The sequence below is a fragment of the Rhincodon typus genome, chromosome 3 (genome assembly GCF_021869965.1).
Source record: "Rhincodon typus isolate 14 chromosome 3, sRhiTyp1.1, whole genome shotgun sequence".
Classification (NCBI taxonomy): domain Eukaryota; kingdom Metazoa; phylum Chordata; class Chondrichthyes; order Orectolobiformes; family Rhincodontidae; genus Rhincodon; species Rhincodon typus.
This window is the reverse complement of record NC_063334.1, coordinates 23712591-23738860: the sequence shown is the minus strand read 5'-3', so window position 1 is coordinate 23738860 and position 26270 is coordinate 23712591. Positions and strand designations below refer to the sequence as shown.

The window sequence follows — 26270 nt, the reverse complement described above, 5'->3', positions numbered from 1 at the left end:
AAAGGTATAGGGGGATATGGGCCAAATATAGGCAAATGGGACTAGTTTAGTTTGAGAAACTTGATCGGCATGGACAAGTTGGACCAAATTGTCTGTTTCTGTGCTGTATGACTCCATGACATACCTAGCTTTCACCACCTTCCAAAGTGTTGTTAGAATGGGATTGCTATTACTAGCAATGCCCAAAAACATCATGAATGAAAAAAGAACTATTGAATCTGCTTTTTGAATGCAAGCACCATAAATTTAGCCTACATAAATTATACTAGCACCACATTAGCAACAATTGAGACCTTCGTGATTGTCAGTGTCCCATAAATCTTCACATGGAGATAAATATTGGCTATTTTACCTGTAGATTTGTTTTTTGTAAATCTCTTGCAATTATATAGAACTTTACTTTTATTTGTGCAATGCAAGGTTTAAAAATAAATGATTAGCTTTAAACATTCATACTTTCTCCGATGAATTTAAGTCCATAAGACATACGAGCAGAAGTAAGCCATTCGGCCCAGTGAGTCTGCTGTGCAATTCAATGAGCTCATGGCTGATCTGATACTCCTCTATTCCACATTTCTGCCTTCTCTACATAACCCTTAATTTCTTTATTGATTTATTGCATTAAAAAAATCATAGACCTAATTTAAATTGATTGGAATTATTACCAGTCAGTGTGCATGACAACAGTTCGACAGCAGTCCACAAAAAAAGAAATGAAGTTGACATCGGACAGAATGAAGATATACCTTGCTGAATGCACTTTCAGCAATCTGGCATGGTCTCTAAAGGAACCTGCATGTTTGTCAGTCTCTAGTTTATAATGGTGGTTATCTGCAGCTTTAGTGTATGGTTCATTTTCAAATGCTGTAGTTTTAAGTGCCAAGAACTGAAACGTAGTACTGTTTGCATGTACCATCACAACCTGTACAATATTAAAACAATGTTGTTCAGTACTTATAATGTTTGTCACATAATAATTTCTGTCTCTGCGTCTGTGTCTTTTTCATTCTCTCACGCTCTCACTCTCTCATTGACTGCCTCTGGAGTTTAAGTGAGATAATGTGAATAGAGGTCCAAAATGCGTGGAGCAGCATGTATTCTCATGACCAGTTTAATGTATTGTTGGTCACAATGCTGAGTTCTACAAACTGTTTTAAATATTGTAGGCAGTCAATTCTATACATAACAAGGGTGTAGTAATAGCTAAATTGTATCCTGATACTATGAAATTGTGGTTATTTAGAATTGAGAATATGACTGAGCAGGGCTGAAATATATGTCTGAAGCATATTTAGAAATTATATTTCAGCAATGGTGTTGTGATACTTTCTTTTTGGAAGGATGATACCCGAAACTTTTTGTTGCGCTTTTGGCTTAGTCATATCCAAAGTCCTTTTATGTACCTTTACGGTACTTTTTATCATATGATTGTAAGAGCACCAAATGATCTGTTAAATTATCGCAGAGGTTAAAGAGATATGGCTCAGTTTTGACAGCTGTTTCACATGCATCTTTTCCAGTTATGGTATAATTGAATTGTACATGACCTGCATCATACAGCATTGGCCAAATTATTGCATCGAAGTTGAAGCGTAATGCTAAAATATGTTGTGCAATTTGGGAAATTCTACTCTAGTACAATTTCCTTTCCAAACAACGTCTACTGATGTTGGCTTACAGGAAGAAAATACTCCGTTTCAGTTTCAACTGTAATGCAGACATCGACCATTAGGTGAGAGCTAGTGTATCACCAATACCTGGGTTACTTGACTTTGATGTTATATGTTACTGGAAATCATTTAAGTAGAGGGTTTTAATGCATATAATAAAATAGAAATTTTGTGTTTTTTTTAAATACATGCCCCTAATGATCAGGTAGCACAAAAATATTTCTAAAGTCTGATCATACTACTTTTCTCAAGGAATGTAATAATTATCAAAATCAAGCCAGGAGACAAATATTTGAGCACCATGTAGTCCCAGAACTTAAGATCTAACCAGTGCAACAGGAAAAAGCAATCACAACACATCTTTCTGTGTTTATTTTAAAGTGAAAAATACTACTTGTATTATTACATCATTCATGTCAACATCCCAAAAGGAATTAATTCTGTGGCTCTGCTTGATGAGGCGTATTGGCTTTTCCCTGGTTTTGGAACAACGTTATTTCTGATTCTTTTAGTAAAACATCCTGCAGCTCTCCTATTTCTTTCTCTGTTTATGTAACTGTTATTTTCAGTTATAAAAAAGAACTCATTTCAATCCATTATCCTTTCAAAAAGGGACTAGATTATTTACTGTGGTTGGACCATTTTATTTATTCTTTCATGGGCTGTGGGCCTTGCTAGCAATTCCAGCATTTGTTGCCCAACTCTTGAGAGGGTAGTGGTGAGACACCTTTTTGAACCACTGGTGTCCGTCTGATACAGTACTATGAGGGAGTTCTAGGAATTTTATCCACCAACAGTGAAGGTTTGGCAATATAGGTTGAACTATTTTATAAGCGACAGAATACTCCTAGATGTATGCTGCACAGAAGGAAGCCATTCAATCCATCACATCTGTGTCAGTCAACAACGATCTGACTAACCAGATCCCATTTTCCAGCTTTTGGCCCATAGCTGTGGAGCATCTTGCAGTGCAAGTGAATATCTTAATATTACTTAAATAATACGATAGTTCCTGACTCAGCAACCTGCTTTTTTTGAACAGTGAGTTGCAGAAACCACCACCCTCTAAGTGAAACAATTTCTCTTCAACATCTCTCAGCTTCTACCTCTTACTTTAAATCTATACCTGTGGTTCTTGACACCTCTGCTAATGGAAAAAAATGCCTTTAACTTCACCATCACAATCTCTGTACATGTAACCACATTAATGTGAGTTATTCAAGTTGAATTGCAACCACACATTTACAGTCACTGCAAGAAACAATCATACCTTGCTTCATCAACCCTATAATATTGAATACAATAATTAGTAAATTTGATGAGTTTGCTTCTTTAATCACTCGCTTTTGGCAAGCAGGCTGGTATTCATTTCAAACCTCATATCATGCAACTCAGTCTTACTCTGGTATGACAATACTACACACTGTTTGACAACCTGCTTCTCCTCTTCAGTGCTATGGAACATATAAACCTTAATTATGTCTATATTTTAAAATAGTGATCACAACAGATGGATTAGGATTTTCTGTGGAACACAGACCAGTAAAAGGGGGAAAAGACATATCTTAAATGTCAAAGGTTGTTGAAAATGCAGAGTATATGGGACACAGTAACACATGATAATTTCACTTATCTACATGAAACACATTTATTAATTATAAACCTGACAAAACTAGCAATGTGTAGAGCATGTTTGTTGTGCTGAGGCCATAAAACCATCATATGAGAAGGATAATTACCAGACTCCCATTAGGGAAATAAGTAATGGTGCGAGTCATAAAATTCTGATTGTATTGGAATAAAAAGGTAAGTTACATCTTAGAGATAGTAAGAACTGCCTATGCTGGAGTCAGAGATAACACAGTGTGGATCTGGAGGAACACAGCAGGCCAGGCAGCATCAGAGGAACAGGAAAGCTGACGTTTTAGGATGGGACCCTTCCACACTGTGTTATCTATAAGTTACATCTTAACTTGGAGGTAACTATCATAGTGCCAAGGATTGGGATAGTTGATGGAATTATGCATTTCTACGTGAAATACATTATTTGCCAATTTTCTGTATTTGATTGGACTATCTAAATACACTTTTAAATAAAATAAAGAATTAAATGAAAGTATAGTGATTTACGAGCTTTTATCATTTCTTCATCTAGAACCAAATCATCATCTTTCAAGCTGTTCAATGGAAAATGCAGCCAAGATTTCCTTTTCAAAACTCATGGACAGACTAAGTGTGGAAATGGAAAATATTCCATTATGGTGTAATAGACACTTTGGAAATGGGAACAAAAAATCATTAGTCCAAATACTGGGTGATGGACTATGTAAAGCCAATGCCAAAGCAGGGAAAGAAGGACTACAGGTTACAATGCCTATAAAGGTATTGTCAATAGTTCTGTTATTGACCAGTTTAACCAAATCAATCATTTTTATGAATATTGTTAAAGCTAAAGTCTAACAATGCACAGTTTTGTTTTAGTTGAATAATGTAGACATCAATATTTTAAACTTGTTCAATGCTTAAATCAGTCGAAGTGCTTCTTTTCAGATTTCACACAATATTATTTTGAGACTTTTGATTTAAGTATTTAGAATGCTGAAATTTATTGAGAAATAGTGATTTCCAATCAGTCAAACTATTGAATTATTTTTATGTGCTAATAGTACAAGTAGTGCTATGCTTTTATTCATTCATAGAAATCTCATGTATAAAATCAATTAATTAATTAATCCATTGTGCTTGTTCCTAGCCTCACTCCTGCACTTGGTCTATTTACTTTAATCCATTTTCCTGTTATTGAATCATTAAAAGTTGAACTAACTGTGGATTAGCACCATACATTTTTGCTGCAATTTGTATGTAGACTTGCACAACAAAATGAAGAGAAAAACTCAACCTCAATATGATAGAACAGGTTTTAAACCTGAATATACCAAATCTAAAGTTTGCTTTAAAAGTCATAAAATAACTAACTGGATAATGAGAGGAATGGCAATTGGAGTCAGATTTATAGTTAGTTCTGTTTTTTTTTTGCCATTGGTACTGAACTTTGCTTTTTGGGCTGGCATCCTAACCTGGATCCTTTAGAAATGAGGAGCATGTCTAAAATCCACACGGTTCCCTGTAGCATGGGATAGTTGGGGAGTTCAGACCACAGCCCTTTTTACAGCAGCTGATGTGACGTGTTCTGCAGCACAACCAGGGACGTTGACAGTTGCTGTGAAAGTACCTAAGATAAGCGTAGTTACGGGTTCCAGATGATTAGTGCCCCAGCCAGGTAAGTGATGGCAGTGCTTAGGGCAAGTTAGGGAGTTGGGGGCTGGAGTGGGGCAGGGTTCTGGGAAGGGTGGGGTGGTGGGGAGTGTAGGGGGGTTTGATACACCAGGAATGGCGAGGCGGTAAGGGTAGGATGTCAAGGCTAGCAGGTAAGGCGGGTGTTAGGGTCAGCGGTGGAATTTTGTTTTCGGGGATCTGGAGGGAGTGGGTGGGGGGAGAGATGTGTGTTTGTCAGGGATGTGGGGTGTCTAAGGGGTCGGTGGAGGTGTTTTTGTGGGATTTGGCATGGTAAGGCAGAGGGGTCAGCCTAATAGTCATATAGGAGTTAAACTAAATTTTCAATCATCTAACATTTCCTAGGAAATTTATTAACTTAAGGGATGCACAACCCTGAAGTTCTTTATCTTTAATGGATTCTTTTGGAACACTCCAGGTACAGGGGAACTGCATGTCTGCAATTTCCCTGCCAATTCCCATAGAGTCAGTAGGGCCTGGGATTCTGCAGAGTCCCAACAACAGTCTGTGTTCCTCCAACAATTATCTAGCAATCAGAATATATGAACTAATATTTTTGTGGCTAAACACTTCCAGTACACACTCCCACTTTTCGTTGAGGCACCATACTCTGCAATAGAAACACCATACTACTGATGAAAACCCTTCTTCTGTAGGATGTGCCTAATTGGTTACAGAATAAAACCTTTTACTTTATGGAGGTTAGTTAATAAGTTAAGCATAATTATTAAGCAAGATTGAATTCAGATTTATCAGCATTAAATACTTAGTTAGTAGGAGCCTTAATTTGACGAGTAAGCAAGTTCAAGTTTCCAGGATACTGGAACTTATGGAGAACTAAAGTTTATATAATGGATGTAATTAATTTCAGTTATGCAAGACTAGCACAGTCCAGTCAATTTCTGTTTGTATTTTCCATAATTTTATTTTTTTACAACAGTTTAACAAAAGTTAACACACTTATTTTCGAATGCTATGTTCTCAATCAGCAATGTGTAGAAGCATTGAAGAAACAGATCCTTGAATTTACTCAGAGGTTACATGCAGCAGAAGTTGAACGTCGCTCATTGCGTTTGGAGCTTACACAACTCAAAAACTGCATGAATGAACTGAAAAGAGAAAGTGGGAAGACCCACACCCTTGAAAAGCAGCTAAGTGACCTCAAGCAGTCTATGAAGGTGAACAGTTCTTTATTTTGTTCATTATCAGACTTAGTTTTTACTTAAAAAAAAAATCCTGCTGTGCATTTTCCAGCATCCAGCACTGCACTTCTTAAAAATTGTTTGCATTATGTAACTGCGTATTTTTGAAGGCATTAAGATCTTCATGCCATTTGTGCTAACTTACTTATTGGCATAAGTCAACAGACTGTGTTAGCTTTACTTGTCAAATTTAGTGTAAAGCCAAAAGGAAACTAGGTTGGATTAATAAAAACATTAAAAGTAAGCATTGATTTAATTAGAATATCTCCTGAATGGTGCATGTTTATTGGTTTTTAAGTTTCATGAAGAGATTTTAGGAGTCTGTTAAATGATAGATGCAAGGTAATTTTTGTCTCACTTAGTGTTGTAAAAGTTACTACATGAACTCATTGAATAGGTTATGCAAAACGATATATGTAGTGACATTGTGCACTGTACCTTGAAAACAATATACATTTCTTACTGAAATAGGGATTGTATTTGAACTAGCATAACAATCCATTGGATAAGCTTTATCCTGGTATACTAACCATAAAAATTATGATACTATGAATGATGACTGTATCAAATCACACATTCATTACACTTTTCCCTGTTTTACTGGTTTCTGAGTAGAATCATGGTTCTTTAAGTTAAAAGACTTTAGTTTAGGATGGTGCAAAATTAGTCAGACTAATTGAATATTTACAAGAATCAGCCAGCTATATAGACATATTTGATAATGCCGTCATTTTTCAAATTTCCAGATGGTTGAAATGAAATCCAAATTCTCAAGTTGCCATGTTTGCACTTGAACCTGTATTTTTTTTTTATTAGTATTATAAAATAACTCCTAAACTGCTGTATCCATTGGTGATGCAAATTATCATTTGCTGAACGATTTATGAAATTCTTGATCTTGTTTAAGGGCATTAGCTTTATCTATATTTTTCATAACCTTTACGTTGAAAATAATTAAGGACAAAATTGGGTCTGTCCTTGAAACTATTTTGAGCCACAAATGGATGCCAATCTTCTGATAATTCATTATGTTGATCATGTCTATTATGATGAAGATGATCCCGGGTTTGTTACCTGATATCGGAGAAATTGGCTGAGATTGCTGTTGAAATATTATAATTTGGCTTCTGCATTGCTACCCTATGGAAGGGGTGTTCTTGATCAATTGTTAATGAATCCTGGTGGAAAATATATGCCTGCAGATATTGTGAATGATTTCTGTCTGATTTACATCCACTCTCCATGCTCCGCGCTCACAACAAAGAATTGTTAAAACTCACTGTTTAGGATTAATTTGATGGCAATGATTAGCTAATAAATTCTTCACTAAAGACAAATTAATCAACACTTATCTTTTACAAATGAAGCACAGTATTAAAATCAGATATAGTTTATCAATGCAAACAGTTTATCATGTAAAGTTCAAATATGCACCAATCCATTTAACCTTTTTTCAAAGACTATTTCCATAAATGTATTCTTGTAGACCCAGAAGATGGTTCCATTTGAGAGATTTGGGAGTATTTGTGAAGAGCTAAATAATGCCTTGCTCAGAGAACAGCAGGCCCAACTGCTATTAAATGAACAAGCACATCAGATGCAAGAATTGGGATTACAACTGGAACTACATTCCAATGAAGAAGCAGAAAAGGATCAGACCCTATCTGAGGCTGTAAAGGTAAGCAGATTACCACTTTCATACAGCAATCTTTATCTTATTTTCTATTCAACTTTCCAATTAACTCTTCTAACAATAAGACAGTCTATTGTGTAAATGTGGTGTGTCCAATTCCCTCATAAGTGTTGAGATCTGTATGATTCAGCTATTAGCTTTTTCATTACAGAGCTTCAAAATAAAGAAGCACAAAAAATTCATTTCAAACTTTAAAAAATTGTTTCTGGAACAGAATAGTCATTCTGTCTTATATAGTAATGAACATGAACAAAGAGAATTTATGAAAATTTTTGATATTGAAATAACTTCACAGAGGCTGGTCTACCGTCACCAAGTTACCCTTTATTTACGCATGAACGGTACTTAACTTTGGTACTGCCTCATTCAGCGTCAGAGTGTCAGTATCTCTGACACTTATCCTTTTTAATACGTCAGCTAGGGCTCCCTGATTGGACCAGATTAACAGCCCCAATCAGGGATGGCTGACCTCATTATGATCACTACAGATATAATCTTTGACAGCAACAGAAACTTGTAAATGTGGTAAATGGCAATTGATGTGTGAATTTGTGCATATTGTGCAAATGTTAAGAAGTGGGAAGAATCAAGATAGGATGAGCAAGTGATTAAATAGAAATGTGAGAAATAAGTTATAGGTTGTAAGGGAAGAGGGGATTATGTTTAGAATATTAAAGAGCTGTTGCAGAAATTGGGGATATGGGAGTGTTGTATTGTGAAAGATCATCATCATCATCATCATATGCTGTCTCTCAAAAACTGCAAATCCTGAAGGATACTGTTTATGCTGATGACTACATCTTCTATTGCATTCTCATGAGTGTTTTCAGAATTGATTTCTCACATTGCTAGCTGTATTTGGGGTTTAAGGGAGTGACGATGTAAATGTATCTGGCTTCATTCTGAATTCCCAGCTGCTTATGTGATTTCATTGAACCTTACTGTATTGAACACGTTCTGAGTGTGATGTTGTCTGCATGGAATCTTCTAACCACCACTTTAGACTTTTACTTAGACCAATGTCATGAGATGCTTGGGGACATTTTGTTCTTTTCGGGGAATAGTTGCTCCCTTCTTTCTGTCAGCCTTTCCACTAGGGATTCCAGGGAAGCATCAGGAAAGCAGGCCTTTCAATTATCTTGGCAGAAGCAAAGAGATTGTGCCATACAATTAAAGATCCAAATGGAGGATGCAACTGCACAGTAAAAAATACATTTCTCCTTTTGCCTTCAAAACTGTGAGGCCATGAAGGCTGGCTTCTTGAATTGCAATGAAGTTCGGAAGGATAGCCCATTGATCATATTAATAAGGCCCAGGAATTTATATTGCCTGGACATCATGATAAAAATATCCCTGCCATCTTGACTTGTGTCTAAAATTTCTTTTGGGCTTTAACTTCTTGAATTTTTCATTTGCCAATGTTTTTATCTTAATCCATTCACCTCTACAGAAAGTAGGAAAATTGAACATGTGGCTAGAAAGCTGGTGTAAGAGGGTGGGCATCAGATTTCTGAGGCATTAGGACTGATTCTGGGGAATATGGGGCTTGTAATCCCCAACAGGACTGGGACAAGTATCCACACAGGGGGATTTGCTGTTGCTGTTGGGAAGGGTTTAAACTAAGCTTAACTGGTATATATGTAAAGACAATGAGAATAGCATGCATAGCTGATGTGCTGAGGCCACGGATAATCACGAGAGCATAATATCATTGCTATAATGGAAACCTGATTTAAAAAGGAGCAAAATAGCAGCTCAACATCCCTGGATGTGAAATACTCAGGCAGGATAATGAGAGGGATAAGAAAAAGCTGAGAGTCAATGTTCTCTCTAAGCTACAAAAACAGAAGTTGCTGGAAAAACTCAGCAGGTCTGGCAGCATCTGTGAAGAAAAAATCAGTTAACATTTCAGGTCCAGTGACGCTTCCTCAGAACAGTTCTGGGCAGGTGATTGAAGGAAAAATGGGTGACACTTTTGTGGATGATAACTGTGGTACAGTTAAATTTAGCACATTGTAGAAAGGGACAAAGATAGAGCTGAAGTAAAAGTTCTACATTCGGGGAAGACAAATTTTATGAAGCTGAGCAGTGAACTGCTAAAAGTGGACTTGGAGTAAAGGTGTTTGAAAGAAATTCAATAACAAATAAGTGGGAGGCATTCAAAAGAGATTCTATGAGCATAGTGTAAACATGTCCCCAAAAAGAAAAACACTGGTACTGCCATACTTAAAGCTGTTTGGTTATCCAGAAGCATATAGGGTAAGATAAAGTAGAAAGAAAGACAAAAATAAAAATTGCTGGAAAAGCGCAGCAGGCCTGGCAGCATCTGTGGAGAAAAATCAGACTTAAAGTTTCGGATTGAGTGACCCTCCCTCAGGTGTTCTTCAGTCTGCACAAAGAGATTGTATGTGCCATAACCTTTCTACAGTTTTAGGTGTAGATTTAATGCTGAGATACATTCAAGTGTCAATCTCCAGTGTTTTACCTCATTCGTAATATGAATGTTGGCAAAGTTCTCACTGTGGTGAAGCACAGTCCTGCCTCTTTACAATGTTCACACTGGGGCTCGGCCAGTAGCAGAGTGTGAGTAAAGATCAAAACTCAGAACCCTGGAAGCTTTCTACTTGTCTCACTCCGAAACAATGCATCGACACTGAATGCTGGAGAAACTCAGCAGGTCTGATAGCAAATGTGGCAAAAGAAAGAGTTATTGGATTCAAAATGTTAGCTGTTTCTTTCTCCATGGATGCTGCCAGAGCTCTGAATTTCTCTAGTGTCTTCTGTTTTTATTTTATTAGCTCTAGAAGTCCAGTTTAAGTGATTAAGATTGGCTGATATAGACCAGTGGTCAAATTTGAGATTTTCCTGGTCTGTATGGCTCAGTGGCTCACTGAATAAAATTTGAGCAGCTTGAAACTAGTTGTATTTTGTGATTAGAAGCATTCATTGTGTGAAAGTTGCATACTGTACCCTTCAGGTAATATTTTCAAGTCGTCTTTCATTCAAAATGCAATTAAAAAATTCAGCTTTGTAAATATTTTGTTTTTCTTGATTAATTCATGGATTATGCTGTTAAGATCTGTTTTGCCTCATGCTGTATATTTTTTTCTGTTTGTAGATTGCTGCTTTATAATGCTTGCATTGGTTACATATAGTTTCTGTTTAACCAGACTTTTTGAGACTTAATGGGGAAGAAGAAGCAGGACATCCTACAGAGTACTGTGAAATGCAAAGATCGTCTTTTGATGAAGAGCTACATGGATTTGTTTTCTCTGGAGATGACCTTGAGATTTAACAGTGCACTGTGGGATATCCTCTTTGATTTTACAGCAACAAGAGTTGTTGTGTCACTGTTTTCTCGGGGTAGAACTGTTGCTAATCTTTCACATATAGTACATTGTTTCTATAAAATCTAATATTCTTGTTACTGAATACTGTTGCTTCCTCAGGAGCATAATTTTAGAGAAATGTCAAGTTTTCTGCTTTTTCACCTCTGTCATCTACCTTTTCTTCCCCTCTCATCACCCACTTACGACTTATTTGTCATGTTCCCTCCCTTTTCTCACTCCTCTTTACTTTCAATCCCCTCCTACAGTTACCTCACTCCTCTACCCACCCTCCCATTTTCAACTCCATACATATGCCATCTCCCATGCCCCACATTTTGTTCACTTTCCACTCGCACTTCCACTATTCACTCTCCATATTACCCCTGGTGCCTAGTGTCCACATGCCCTCCCATATTTCCAACTTCCTACATGCCCCACATCTCCCACCATCCTCCCCGCCCACCAACTCCACCCCCCCCCAGCCCCCACAGCCAACTCTACCTCCCCCTGCCCCACAACATCCCCAATTCACTCCCACTCAGCTACTTAACCCCTGAAGATGCTGACACTCAATTTGCAAAGATCTGTGGTGCTGGCATCCTTCCATTGCTTCATTCAAGTGTCTGTGCTTAATGTCTGCACTTGGACAGTTGTTATCTGCTGTCCATTCAGCAGCTGATGGTACAGTTAAGCCCAGATTTGTCCTCAATTGAAAGCTGCAAACCTGCAGTTTCCAGCTGCTGGACAGCAAACAAAAGAAACCTTTCTGATTTCTTTCTCTGCCCTGGGATATGGACACCAGCTGTGGTGCCCAACTACAGCTGCCTAATATTGATTAACTCAGCATGATGTTTCTTATCTGTCTGATTCAGTGGCATATCATTTATTGCACTTAGCCGATAATGCTGAGACTTGCACTCAAAGGCTTTGTGAACCACTTTAATTGCTATGAAATAAATGTACACAACCCTAAAGAACTGTAACAATTAAACTGGAGAGTTTCCATTGACAATGATTTCAGTGTTCTGAAATGCATGTAGTGGTACAGAAGCAAAGCATTTATTAAATTTTATTTTAGTTTGCTAGACTTGCTATAATCCTGAAAGGCAATCCAGAATAAAAGATTCAGAATTGGCAGTTGTACTTTGAAAATACATGTACTTGTTTATGTAATTTGCTATTTTAAAATCTGTGTTCAGAACAAGTTGGTGTTCAAAATGTCTGAAGACGGAATTTTTGCAATTTTTTTTGACCTCTTGTAAATTTAGCAAAATTTCAGTAGAAACCCTGAGGAATTGGATAAAAGGCCATATGCACCTGATGGGGTAGAGTTTATATTTTGGGTGTAACTGGGAACTTGTGCTCAAGTGCTCTGGTTTCTCAATTTGAATGTTTTACACAAGTTTCTGCTCCAAGTGCATTTGCAGTTGTGATAGCCTGATGTGTTTTTTTATTAATGCAGCCTAAAAATGGATTATTGCCAAAAATAAGGACTTTTAATTGGAGTGTTAACTGCATCACCTGTGAATAACTTTATTTGAAACAGCAAAATAACTTTAGCTTTTTAAATGTAATCATTTACCAATTTTGTTAGTTTATATCTATAAGTTAATTAGTATATTGAATGTTTGTTACTATTTAAATGCATTTAAGAGATGCCTTTACAGCTAAAAGAAAATAAATTCTTGATTTTAAGAGCCTTTTTGTTGGCCTGCAAATGGGCATAATTAGTGGAAACTTGCCATGGTGATTAATTCAACTGGGGGCAGGACCAGCTTTGTGGGCAGGGCTGCCTTCCAGCACAAGTTTTAAACTAGGGCAAAAGATTGTGGAGTCTTCTTAATTTGTGTTTGAGGTAATTTGCACTTTAAAATTCTTTCTTTTTGTTTTTGCGTTGATTTGGCACATTTTGCATGAATAACATTGAAAAGGCCTGCATGACCTAGAAAGATCTCCCAGAAAATCTCTCTGTATAATTCTACTCTGTTTTTATGACAACTATTGATCCAATTATTTGCAAGTTTATAAAACTCACCCAGAATTATTTCAATAGCCTGATAATTTGTGGCTATTTTCATCATTAGAATCTTGGTGTAGTGGGACCAGCAGTTTTATACCATAACTGTTTATTTATCCTGAAACTTTGTACTGATTAATTTTACAGTGCAGCTGATTATAGTGTCACTGATAAATAAAAAATGTCTTTAATGCAGCTTTAATACCAGCACACTTAATTGTTCTTTTGATATCTTGCTGATGCTCAAAAGATGGTAAAATCAACAATGAAAATGCATTATGAAAGCATCAAGAGTTGGAATGCTAATTTTCGCACTCTTCTTGTGTTTTTGGCTCAATCCAGAAACTTGGTTCAGAGTGCTAAAAACTCTTATACTGGAGTCCAGAGCAGAACAAGGGCTTTTTGTTTTACCTTTGTGAACAGGATTCTAACCTAGGCCCCAGATGTCAAAAAACAATGTACTAAACCTCTGGGCTATCCAGTCTTCTAGATTTGACTTTATGTCAAATGCAACATATTTCTTCATTAAAATTGTAACTTTCACCCTGTCTTATCATTCCACTCCAACATTATAGTTCTGTGTAATCGAGATGTACTGGTAGGAAGTTAGAATTTCTGATATGCCTTAGGGCTACTCGTGTCAATTTCAAAGATGGTTCAAAGCAATACAAACCTGTTCTCACCTAATATTTAGCATGATTTGAAGTATTAAACCACCTATTTTGACAAAGCTATTTGCATTTTCATAAATTCACAGAAACATGATTAACCTGACTTTACATTGAAGGGGTGTTTTGGAACATCACTGAAATTGTGGTTCAGATGACCACATTTTTCATAGTTGAAACTCAATTTTGAAAAGTAAACGTTACATGGAATTGCACTTACAAAATTATTTTCTCATCTTTTTCTCCACATGATTGGCCCTGTTATGATAGATAGCTTTCTCTGCTGTGATTGTAATTCCGCAAATAAGGCAAAAAATGTAACAAGCTGAATTTACATGATTAGCTTATAATTTTTTATGGTTCTTGGTACGGTGATTGTATTATCTTTGATTAAGCTGTGGTATCCCAATACTGTATGCAGTTCAGACGAGTGTGCTATATTGACCCATCTCAGACACACAATTACCATGCAGTACATTTTTAGTTTAATTTCATCAGGGTTTAATTAGTATACAAATAAAACTTTCCTTATCTTTTTCTCTACCTAATTGGCCTGTCTTTGCTAATGTGTGAAATGTATGAAAGTGGGCTGTAATTAGGATGACCGTCTTCACCTTTTCCTTTCTAGTTTACAATTGCCAGAAGGTCTCAGAACCTTAAAACAGTGCTTTGGATTATTGCTTTGCAATCAGTCCGGCTATCCCATAGGCTTTATCATCAGCAGAAGGGCTTTGGGTGCTGCAAGTTCCCACTGTAAAGCAGGATCTTCATCCCTTTGCCCACTAAATGTTTATTGATTATCTCACTGTTCCACGCTCAGCTTCCAACAACTTAATATCAGGTGACAGTCGAGAGAGTTCTCTGAGTAATTAGAGTTGAGCATTGGGGGAACAATTAGGAGCCGAGTTATTAAACTTGATTTATCCTATTCTCTCCTGCAGTGCTTGCTGGATATCAAGCCATCACATACTCGAGAAGGACCATGAACTCACGCTTGTTAGAAATTAGTGGGTATCCAATGACCTCCCATTATTTTTGTGTTGCATGAAGCTAGGCAGCAACTTTCAGTTACAAGGTTAAAAATTTCAGAATCTTTAAGTTTGTCAAGGGGTTTAATTAGGCCAGTGTAAAGCATATGATGTGGCTTAGTGAGTAGAGCAAGTCTTTAAATGTTGCTGTCAGTTTTGCACAGGCATATTATCAGTCACTGTGAAAAGTTTTAGTGCACAATAATAACAGTCAAGGGGAAGAAGCTATATGATTAATGAGCATGTTATGCAAATGGTAGTAATCTGACATATGAAAGAGTTCAAAAATGTCTTATCCACTTTGGGAAGAGGAGTTTAATGCTTAATTCTATCAATGTAATCATTTTATTTTAAATCCTGCGTGTAAATATGTGTTTGTCTCACAGTCTAGAAGAGGGAATGCTACTTGGACAATCTGACTTGGAGACTATTATTTAATTGCTTCTAGATACTTGCCAGATAAAAGATACTTTATAGAGTCATGATGTTAACAGCAATGCCAGATGTTTGATACAAGTGTCCTTTCTGATGTTCAGATAGCGTAAATGAGTGTGCAAATTTTACAGAGGCACATTAAAAAACATCCACATTTTGAGTAGGTTGGTACAGGTTTTCTGAGTAACAAAGGAACGTTTAGCAGGAATTCAGGATATCTGCCCTGAGGGATAATAACCTGTACCTGCACTATTACTGAAGTGATAAAAGTCATAATTATTCAAGTGCATAGATAAAAGTTATCAAAAGAAGTGACACCATTTCAATCTTGCTTGTATTGTCTCAATGCTTGCAGAGTCTGTACAATTGCTTTTGGAGCTTATTGATGACATTTTTGGAATCTGTGTGCAACTTGCTGGCCAAGAAATCCTTTCTTACAGATAATCTGGAACTATTTTCTTCAGCAAAATCAGAATGCTCTCTTATCCAGATCCTCCTTGGTTCAGAGATAGCAAGAACTGTAGATTCTGAAGTCAGAGTCAACAGGTCAGGCAGCATCATCCCACCTACCTTCCCCTAGACCCAACCCTCCTCCCTCTATTTATTTCCCAGCTCCGTTCCCCCTCCCATGAAGGGTCCTGACCCGAAACGTCAACTTTCCTACTTGGTTCAGATATTTTGAGAAAATTTACAGAATCAAGAAACTGGTTCCCCTGGCTATAGGTTGAAACTGAATTATCGTTACTTGGACAAGCCACAAGAATTTCTGATGAAAGACTGATGCAATTCTAATACACTAGAAGATACTTTTTTACAGATGGGGATTTGTGAGATGCATTGCTGGATTAAAATAAAAGGAGCTTAACCTCACATATTACTGCAATTTAGTCATGATTTTCAAAATGATTGAAGTGCCCTGATAAATCTTATTTTAACAAGAATGAAATGTCAGAAAATCTAAAATTGAATGATTTGTTCACTAAAAGGTGTTGCAGCACGGAAACTGGAAGAGTTAATAAAAGTGTATATGCAAAAAATTGCAATTCAAGCTTAAAATCAGAAACTTTAATCTGTTACGTGTGATGGTTAGTGATTGACATCTGGTTGATTGTGTGGTTTTCCTGTGTTTGTGCTTGTTGTAAGTGCTGCCTTTTGGTAGTTTAAAGAAGTATGATTGGCTGTTCACCATTTTTAAGCAGCAACCTGGAAATACACCTTAGGTTATCAAATCAAAATATTTAATATATAAAAGCAGATATTAAAATACAACATCTTCGGATCCATAGAGGAAAGATGTGACAGGATTGTTCTGGACATTTTTTTGATCATAAGAAATAGGACAGGAATATTAGTGCATTTGGACTGGTCCCACTATTCAACAACATTGTGGTGCATCTGATTGTGGCCTTCACTTCACTGCCTGTCCCCTATAACCATTAGCTGCTTTATAAACCAAAATTCTGTTTAGCTGAGCCTTGAAAATATCTTTGATTGTACCCCATTGGTTTTTAAAATGGTGGAATATGGAAGTTGTCCAACTTTTCTTTCTGGCCTAAGTGTAATTACTCTGATTAAATTGCAGTGTATGTAATTATCACTGGATACTTCCAAAGATTTGAATAGACTATCTCATACATTTAGTGCACAATGCATTTCATGGAAAAGCTATCAAACAAAGTTTGACATCTGTTTGCATGAAGGAATATTGCAGTGATGAAGAAAACCTGGTCATAGAGGTAGGTTTCAATCAACTTCTTAAAGGAGGATGGGTGAAACAAAGAGGAAATTCTAGAGCTTTAGGCTGTGATAACTGAAAGCATGGCCTTCCCTTCTCTCAGGGGATGAGGGCATCTCTGTCTAGGCCAGCATTTATTGCCCATCCTTAATTGCCTAGAGGGCAGTTAAGAGTCAACCACATTGCTGTGGGTCCTGAGCCACATGTAGGCCAGACCAGGAAAGGCTGACAGCTTGCCTTCCCTAAATGGCATTAGTTAACCAGGTGGGCTTTTCCAACAATTGACAATGGTTTCATGATCATCATTAGACTATTAATTCCAGATTCTTTTTATTGAATTCAAATTCCACCATCTGCCATGCTAGGATTTGATCCTGGCTCCCCAAAGCATTGGCTGAGTTTCTGGATTAAAAGTCTAGTGGTAATATCCCTTGGTCATTGCCTTCCCTTTAAACGGTAGTGGAGCAAATAAAATTGTGGATGCATAAGACCAGAATCGAAGCAGCACAACTATCTCAGAATTGTAGAACTGCAAGAAATTAGAGTTATGGAGGTAAATAGCCATTTTCCAAAAACACCCTGGAAAAAGTATATTTCTATGAAGTGATAAATTGATAGTCATCGCATTAGTTATCCACATTATGTGAAAGCAATTTATATTTTTTAGCACAAAGTTATTATGAAATCTTAATTTTCAAGGAAGTTGCATGCAACAGTCCCATTCCTTTACTATACATTAGACCTACTAATTTTATGTATTAATGTAGTACCATCCAAAAGAAATGGGAGGTGAGAGGAAGAGTAAAATTTCCAACCTCCAACAGTCTTACTTTTGAATGTAGTTTATCTTCTGTGTTATACATGCACTATTCTCTTAACTGTTTTTAACTCTTAATTGGAGTCTGTTTTGACAAGTTCCCAAATGAATGAGGGGAAATGAGGAGATTAAATTGTATTCTGAGAACTTGGAAGATCGTATTAAAGACTTTTCTTTATTTTAGTGATTAGACAATGAGTCGCTGTGGGATTTGGTCAGAGTGATAAATTATTCAACAATTTATTTTAAAATAAATTCATATTTGTGTGGGTTGTTGGATTATTTATTGGTCAAGTATTCCTATGTCTGCTTTTCCTGAGACTAAGATTTTGAATAAATAAAGTTTTTAAAACTGGTTAAGCTGACTTCTGGTTTATAGGAACTGTTGACAATTGTATTCACTTTGGCAAACTCTGAAAGTGCTAAGAATTAAATTTAAAATATTTTTGCATTTGATAAAGTGCCACATCAAAGGTGATTGTGGAAAGTAAAAGCTCAGGTTATAGGAGATAGCATATTGGCATGTATAGAAGATTGGCTAGAACAGGAGGACTAAATGGGTCTGTTTTTAGGCTGGCAGGGTATCATGTGTGGTTTACCACATGGGTAGGTGCTGGACCTCAACTTTTACAATTTATATAAATGATTTGGATGAGGGGACTGAAGGTGTGGTAGCTAATTTTGCTGATGACACAAAGGTAGGTGGGAAAGTGAGTTATGAAGAAGGCTCTATGAAGGGGTTTGGATAAAATAAGTGGATGGGCAAAGATCTGGCAAATGGACTACAACGTGTCAAAGTGTGAAATTGACTATTTTGGCAGAAGAAAAGGTATTACCTAAATGGTGAGAAATCTAGGTGTGCAAGTGTATAAATTGCAGGTTACAATGCAGGTACAGCAAGTAATTAGGAAAGTTAATAGAATGTTAAAAAAAGGGGAATTGGATGGAAGAGTGGGGAGGTAATGCTTCAATTATACATGGTATTAGTGAGACTGTGCCTGGAGTACTGGGTATGGTATTGGTCACTATACTTACGGAAAGATGTTCATGTGTTGAAAGCAGTTCTGAGAAGGTTTACTAAACTAATACCAGGAATAAATGGATTGCCTTATGAAGAAAATCTAGACAGACTAGGCCTATATCCTCTAATGGTTAGAAGAATCAGGGATAATTTAATAGAAACATAAAGATCCTGAGGGTATTTGACCAGGTGGATGTCACAAGAATGGTTTTCCTTGTGGGAGAATCTAGAACTAGGGGTCACGGTTTAAAAATAAGAGTTTTCTCATTTGAGACAGAGATGAGGAAACAGTTTTTCTCTGAGTTTTGAGACTTTGAAATATCCTTCATCAAAAGGCAATGGATGCTGAATCTTTGAATATTTTTAAAACAGAGGGAGATAGATTTTTGATTATCAAGGAGATGAAAGATTATCAGGGATATGTAGAAATGTTGAGTTGAAGTTAAAATCAGATCAGCCATGATCTTGTTGAATGGCAGAGCAGGCTCAAAGGGCCATATGTTAATATTGTTGGAAGATGCCTGAGTTGAGAAAAAGGTTAACTCTTAAATTTATTAAATGGTATCTCACAGCATTGCCCACTGATAATAAACAAAAAAAAATTAGTAGTCAACTGTTAGATCTCCTATTGTTTGTGGGAAAACTCAGATTGTGAGTAGTTCTGACAGCTGTTCTTTTGGCATATATATTCACTCCGCTGATATTCTCACTGTGTCATTGATATAGAATGCCAGACCATGGCTTCTAGCACCAAAGATGAGCCGGAACTTGGCATTACCAGACCTCTTCCCCTCCTGGGCACTGGATATATCTGGACCTCTGTGGAGGTAGCCACAATGGCCTTTGTGTGATCCCCTAAACCACAGCAATAGCCAGTTGACCAACTTCATCAGTTTGTTCCAGGTGACAATTGTATTCATATCTTCAGGTGCATGCTAGTATGCTTTGTCATTTATCACAATGCACTTGTGACACTGTTCTTTTTCTTTCTTTTCCTGTCAGACATGAGTAGAATTGCCCATAAATTTATAATGTTGTTGAAAACTGAAAAATTAAGGTGGAATAGATTTCTAGACTAGATTGAAATATTTAGCAAATTTACATCCAGCAAATACTAGAGGGTAATAGTAGCTTGCTATCTAATTGTAATAGTGTATCAAATATTTGAGAGAATTCTGAAAACTGTTGAACAGAAATATTTGTGAACTAAAAGGACTTAAACATTTCCTGATATGATAGTGTGGGATATATATGATCATTCACTCTCTATGTTTGGAACAAGGCTGTAGCGTGATCTAGAGTCAAGTAGTCCTATCAGAACTTATCACTGTGATAGGAAAGCAAAACACTGCGAATCTTGGAAACATTTATTATTAAGAAATATTATAGCTTGATTACAAAGCAACAGATATTACCTGTAAAAGTTGTAGACTAAGAGAGGCCTGTGGCTCTTGCCAATGTATTAAACCTTTAAAGCAAGATTTTGAAAATTTCACATTGAATTGCAGCATGATAAATTGTAGTTTGTTCCTTGTGTTGATTAACTGCACATTTATCTGGCTTACTAGCTGAGATTTCTGTGCTTTTGAATGGTTTCCTTTTCCATCATCACAAATGCTATTTGCAACATTTTTTTCTGGAATCACAACTTGTTGCCTCAGATCCAGCAGTATCTCCATACTGAAGGCTTGCCAAGTTTTTGCAGGCTACCAGCTTTAAACCTATATAAAAAAATTAACTACATGTTTTTTTTTTGTTTGCCCAGGAAGGGATCAAAATAAAATCACACAGTGCCCACCATATGCAGGTTAGCAGAATTTGCTTGATTTTTCATTAGTTAAAGTTAAATAAAGAAGTGCCAGATAGGTTCTGTAAAAGAAGTGTGATCCTCACCACCCAGTTTTACTGACTGCTCACCTCTCAGTGATGCATAATGTCAAGCAATAAAGGCAAAACTCAAATCCTTTAAATCAGAAGGATTGTACAGGTTTGGATTGATAATTTGAATTAAAAAAAGAATTCTGGCAGTAACGGGGCTAATACCTTCAAAGACATCTACAAAGTCTAAAATTCAGTTGCAATAGTTGGGGATATTTGCAGAGTGACAATACTGTAATGGAAATCTAATGCTTAAGTATTTTTTACAGGCAAAATGTTTTCAAAGCATTATTCACTCACCAACAAAAGAAATGTAATTTCTAACAGATTTGGTGACAATAAATGGAAGCATGTTCGTAAATTATTAGTTTAAAAACAATCCTGTAAAATATTCTTAATAACATTCTTTCTTTTTCCTCGGTAATTAATTCTTGCATATTTTCAGAAGTATTTAATCACTTTTCAATATTCTATTTAATAGTCTCATGCCATCTGGTTCCTGATTTTAGCAGGCAGTAATGTGTCAACCCTTCTCATTTTTGGACATTGTTGTTTAGGTAATAATTCTAGATGATAAAATTCTAGACTGAGCAAAAGATAATTTGCTGACAGGACCTGAGTATATGGCATAATCCCAAATCTCCTCTCATTCATTGATTGAAATACAATTTTAAAAATTTCTGATTTAAATACAATTTAAACAAAAAAATTGAAAGCACTATCAAAAGTTGCAACCTGTACCTCCTAGAAGTACAAGGTCAACAGAAACATAAGAACATCACCACAAGCAAGTTTCCCTCCAAGCCATACACCACTGTAATTTGGACCTAAATGCCATTTTGTTCACTATTGCTGAGTCAATATGATTGAATTCCCTTACTAACAGCACTGTGGACACAGCTATATCACCTAGATGCAGTGGTTCAAGAAGGCAGCTCATCACTACCTCTCAAGGACTTTTGGGAAGGTGAATAAATACTGCTCTGGAACAATATCTACATCCCACAAATGAATAAAAATGTATGTAGCTGTTGAATTATAATACCTTTGTCCACAAAGTAGGTAGAATTTAGTAGAACATTTGAATTACGGAATAATTGGGGGAGGATGAAATAAATATGCAAAAAGAAATAAACCCAATGCATTTCTTAACTGTTCATCATGGGTGTTTGCATCCAGGACAAGATGACATCGTTTAAAAATTTAGGGTCTGTCCTTTCAGGACAGGAATTACATTTTTTTTCTTGAGGGTTGTGTGACCTTAGAACACTCTGCCTCAGAAGGTGAGAGATACAGGTTCATTAATATTTTTAAGGGAGAGGCATTGGGCAAGGGAATCAAAGGTTATCGGGATAGGTGGGAATATGGAATTCAAAACACAAACAATCAGCCATAATCTTTGTCAAAAAGTGGAGCAGGCTGGATGAGCTGAACAGGCGACTTCTGCTCCTAATTCATGTGTTCATATGACATCCTGTTTATCTCACTGTGCTCCCTACACACACATTTGAATCAAATCATCAGCAGTTGTTTGCTTTGGAAAGGTTTATTGCATTGTATGTACAACTAAACTTGATTACCTTTGGAGGAAAATTATAGCAAGTACACTTTTTACCATTTTAAAGTCATGCATGTGACAAGTAAGTGGATGTGAAGCTGGATATAAGCAACTACAGGTCTTGGTTTTACAATTAATTTACCACTTTAGAATGGATGTCATTCACTCTACTTTTAATGGGCCAAATTCCCTTTCATTGAAGACTTACAACCATAAATTTGATTAATATAGCAGTATTCATAGATTTATTCATGCTAACTATTCCAAAACTTGTTTTTGTACTGGTTTAATGGCTGCGCCAGCCTTTACCCACGAAGGGGTTCAAGAAATTTGTAATTTTTAAATGATGTCTATGAAGGCTGTAATTACTTTTAAAAATATATGAAAAGAGCTGTTAAGAATTTTCTTTAATGGTAAATTGATCAGTTATTATTTTGTTAATTAAGAACAAATAACTGGTCCATGTGACATTTTGAGAAAGTGGGTATGTATTTGATAACACAAAGCAGAGAAGCTGGAGGGTGAAGGTGATCAGTGCACCAAAGAAAGACATGCAAAGCAGAGAAGAACAGAAATGGAACACAAGAATTATCACAAGAGGACACAAATCACTGTAGAGATTAGATTTTCTGTTTGACAGAAAGAGGGGTAGGTGCTCTTAGAGATACTGTGTGAACTCGCTGAAAAGGTTTAAATGTGAATAGTTTAAAGATGCTATAGTGCTGGTGTTTTTCCAGAATTGATCAAATAACAAACTGGTCTGTTGTTGGTTTATTGAGAAGGAACTCTGGAAAAATACACCATTAGGTCTTTTGTGGCCCAAGGGAGAGAAAATTCATAAAAGTGTATTTTGCTGATGATAATCATATCCACGAAGATCAAAGATGAAGACTTTGCTAGTTAAACTCCTGATCTATCTGTTGTGAATAAAGAACAGCATATTGTTTGTGTGAGAAGTGATGTGGATGCTTGGCCTGTAAGACATATATCTTTGATACATCAACTGTTTTAAAGTGAAATCTTTCTTTTTTTTTATTTGAAGTTTCATTCACCTGTCATTTCATGTTTATTTATGTTAATTCGGATTTATGTTAAAGTACAAGTTACAAAAAGTGAAACCTTTTCGGTGATTTCTTCTTGGGGGGATTATTTGGTAAGTTTTTTTTTGCTTTGCAGTTCCCCAGAGGTCACTAACAAGTGAGACAAAACAAAATCATGATCTGAGAGTTTCAGCAATATAAAGACATTGGATTTTGTACGTTTTACTGATTTGAGGCGTTTTTAGTGATTTTATTTTGGTTCCTGTAGTTAATGGAGATTTAATTTGGAGCTGTGTACTGGTTTATTCACCTAAGCAACGCAAAAGGGAATGTACTGGTAGGATGTTAAATATAATTAGATCAACAAGATATGGTAGTATTTAATAGCTTTAATGTTGTTGTAATTTCTTCAAGCACTTTAATGATGTTTCTCATTTTTATTGGTTAGTTAGAATCCAGACTATACAAGTTTTGACTTCAAAACAATTTGACTGATTCAAGAATGGCATTGTCATTCCACTCCTGGAAATTCCTCTTTCTATATTTGGCTGCAGTAGTTGTGGTGTAGGTGGACGGAGGCTGATGTATATTATAATCATTATTCTGGCATCATTATAGAATTGTTTGCAATAGCAGGAAATTTGCTTGATTAAAATCTTAATACATGGGAGGAATAGTGTCTAAAGATCGGCTTTAAGTTGACTGGCTGAAGAACTACAGGTGACATGAGAAGATATTCTTTCAGGCATTCTGTGGTTAGGGTATGGAATACACAGCATGTGGGTTGATGAAGACAGATTCAATCAGGGTTTTCAAAAGATAATTGGATAAACACCTGAAGAATTTTTTAAAATGTAGAATTATGGGAAAAAGGGCTGGAGAGCATTACTACAGAACCGCTTTTGCAGAGACAACTTGTACTCAACAAGCTGAGTGGCCCCCTTCTGTGCTGTAAGCTTTCTATGATTCCCAAGGTTGTTTATCATTAGCAGACTAATTTCAGCAGTATTCTCCATATGCTGTTGCCTACTCTGGCAATGAAAGCAATCAGCCTACCAGAAGAGTCAAAAAATTAGATAGCCACTTTTAGAATATATTTTACTGAATTCACAAGTTTATTTTAAAGTAACTGTCTTTTGAAATAATTTCAAAATGCATGCATCAAAGCTCTCCACTTTTTTTGCAATACCAGCATAATTCATTTTGCTATAGTTTTTGAAAACTGTTTTTCAGATTTGATTCTTTATCTAGGTGTGCAGATAGAAAGTGTTTGATTTTTGTTCCCACATCCTTCCCACACAGAGGCCATCTCCACAGAATAATACTTCTCCCCTTTTTGCACTCTTTCATTTAAAGTTGAGATCAGGTTTTACATATATTGAATATTCACTGTTGGCACAGCCCAGTCTCTTTCCATTTTATAACACTTTTCACAATTACATACCAATCCAAGTACTTGATGACCTGAGGAGATATTAATTTGTGTGTTAACATTTATTACATTTTAGTAACTGGACAAATCATGTTTAAATAATTCAACTTCAGTGACTAATTCTGAACTCTTGAAGCGTAGGGGAATTTGTGTTAATTTTTTTCTTCAGCTGAAGAGTTCATTAGTGAAAATTATGATGCTTTACCTTCCAATGCCCTTGTCACCTGTGAATGGTAAAGAACTTGGCTAATAAAGTCTTGTTCAGGAAAACATAAATTCAGTAATTCTTTATTCCTTACCATATTTTGGTTAAAATGTGACAATATACATATTTCTTTAAAAATTGCTTTTGTTTCTAATCCAGGAGCACTTGTATGTTCAAGATATTTAAGCTTCTTAATATTGTGAAGATGTGGTTTTTGTCATTTTTTGCCTAGACTTTATCTAGCATATTTTTCTATGTGAGAAATTAAAGTGATCTCATGGCTTGTTATGCCTATTTCAGAGTCTCTCAGAAGCAAACATGGAGCTAAGAAGAAAAGATCAATCTTTACATCAGCTGAACAAAAATCTAGCCCAGCTGGAGCAGGACAAACGTCAACTTGAGGAGAACATCCATGATGCAGAAAATGCCCTCTGCAAGGCAGCAAAGTGAGCATGGAACTTTTGTGGTGGTGGTGGGTGGGGATGATGCAGGCACATACTTAAATAAGCTAGGATCAATTCAGGTACTCAGAGGGTGTTAGTCAAATAATGAGGGTAAAGTTTAAAACATATGGTGGAATCCACATTTGAGAATTATAAATTCAGTGATCCTCTCCATTGAAGGGATCTCTGAAACTGCAACCTTGCAGAATTGTAAGCTTCAAAGGTAATCTTATTTATTGAATCAAATGGTGATCCATTGGTGATACAAGGTGCTTTATTGCATATATCTTCAGCAGTTAACATTCTTTAATTTGTTAAAATACACAGTGGTTGATTTTTGCACCCTTTGCCTGCCATCAAGGGGATGATACCAGCCTTGCAATGTTGTCAATTGCATTGCCCTCTTTGTTAACACCAAAGCAGTGATTAGCTCCATTTGAACAGCCCACCCGCCTGGTGTCCGGAACAGAGATAGTAGGAACTGCAGATGCTGGAGAATCCGAGACAACAAGGTGCAGGGCTGGATGAACACAGCAGGCCAAGCAGCATCATAGGAGCAGAGAGGCTGACGTTTCGGGCCTAGACCCTTCATCAGAATTAGTGCTGCTGAGCTGCTCGTGGTGGTGGACATTGATGTTCCCCACCCAGACAGCGTTCTTTGCTCATGCCTTTCTCAGTTCTTTTTTCCAGTCGGTGTTCCACATGGAGGAGCACTGACTCATCAGCAAGTAGGCTTTGGATATGGTAATCAGCAGGAGGTCTTCTTGTCCCTATTTGACCTGATGCCATGAGACTTCATGCGGCC

The 26270-nt window shown here is 36.5% G+C and overlaps 1 protein-coding gene across 1 annotated transcript in view; it reads left to right on the top strand.

The window, feature by feature from the left end:
- LOC109911240 (coiled-coil domain-containing protein 171) overlaps window positions 1-26270 on the top strand; it is a 128018-nt gene that overhangs the window by 41812 nt on the left and 59936 nt on the right. Inside the window, 4 exon segments of the mRNA XM_048620014.1 lie at window positions 3826-4052; window positions 5954-6142; window positions 7653-7844; window positions 25323-25468. Coding sequence (XP_048475971.1) covers window positions 3826-4052; window positions 5954-6142; window positions 7653-7844; window positions 25323-25468 — 754 coding nt within the window.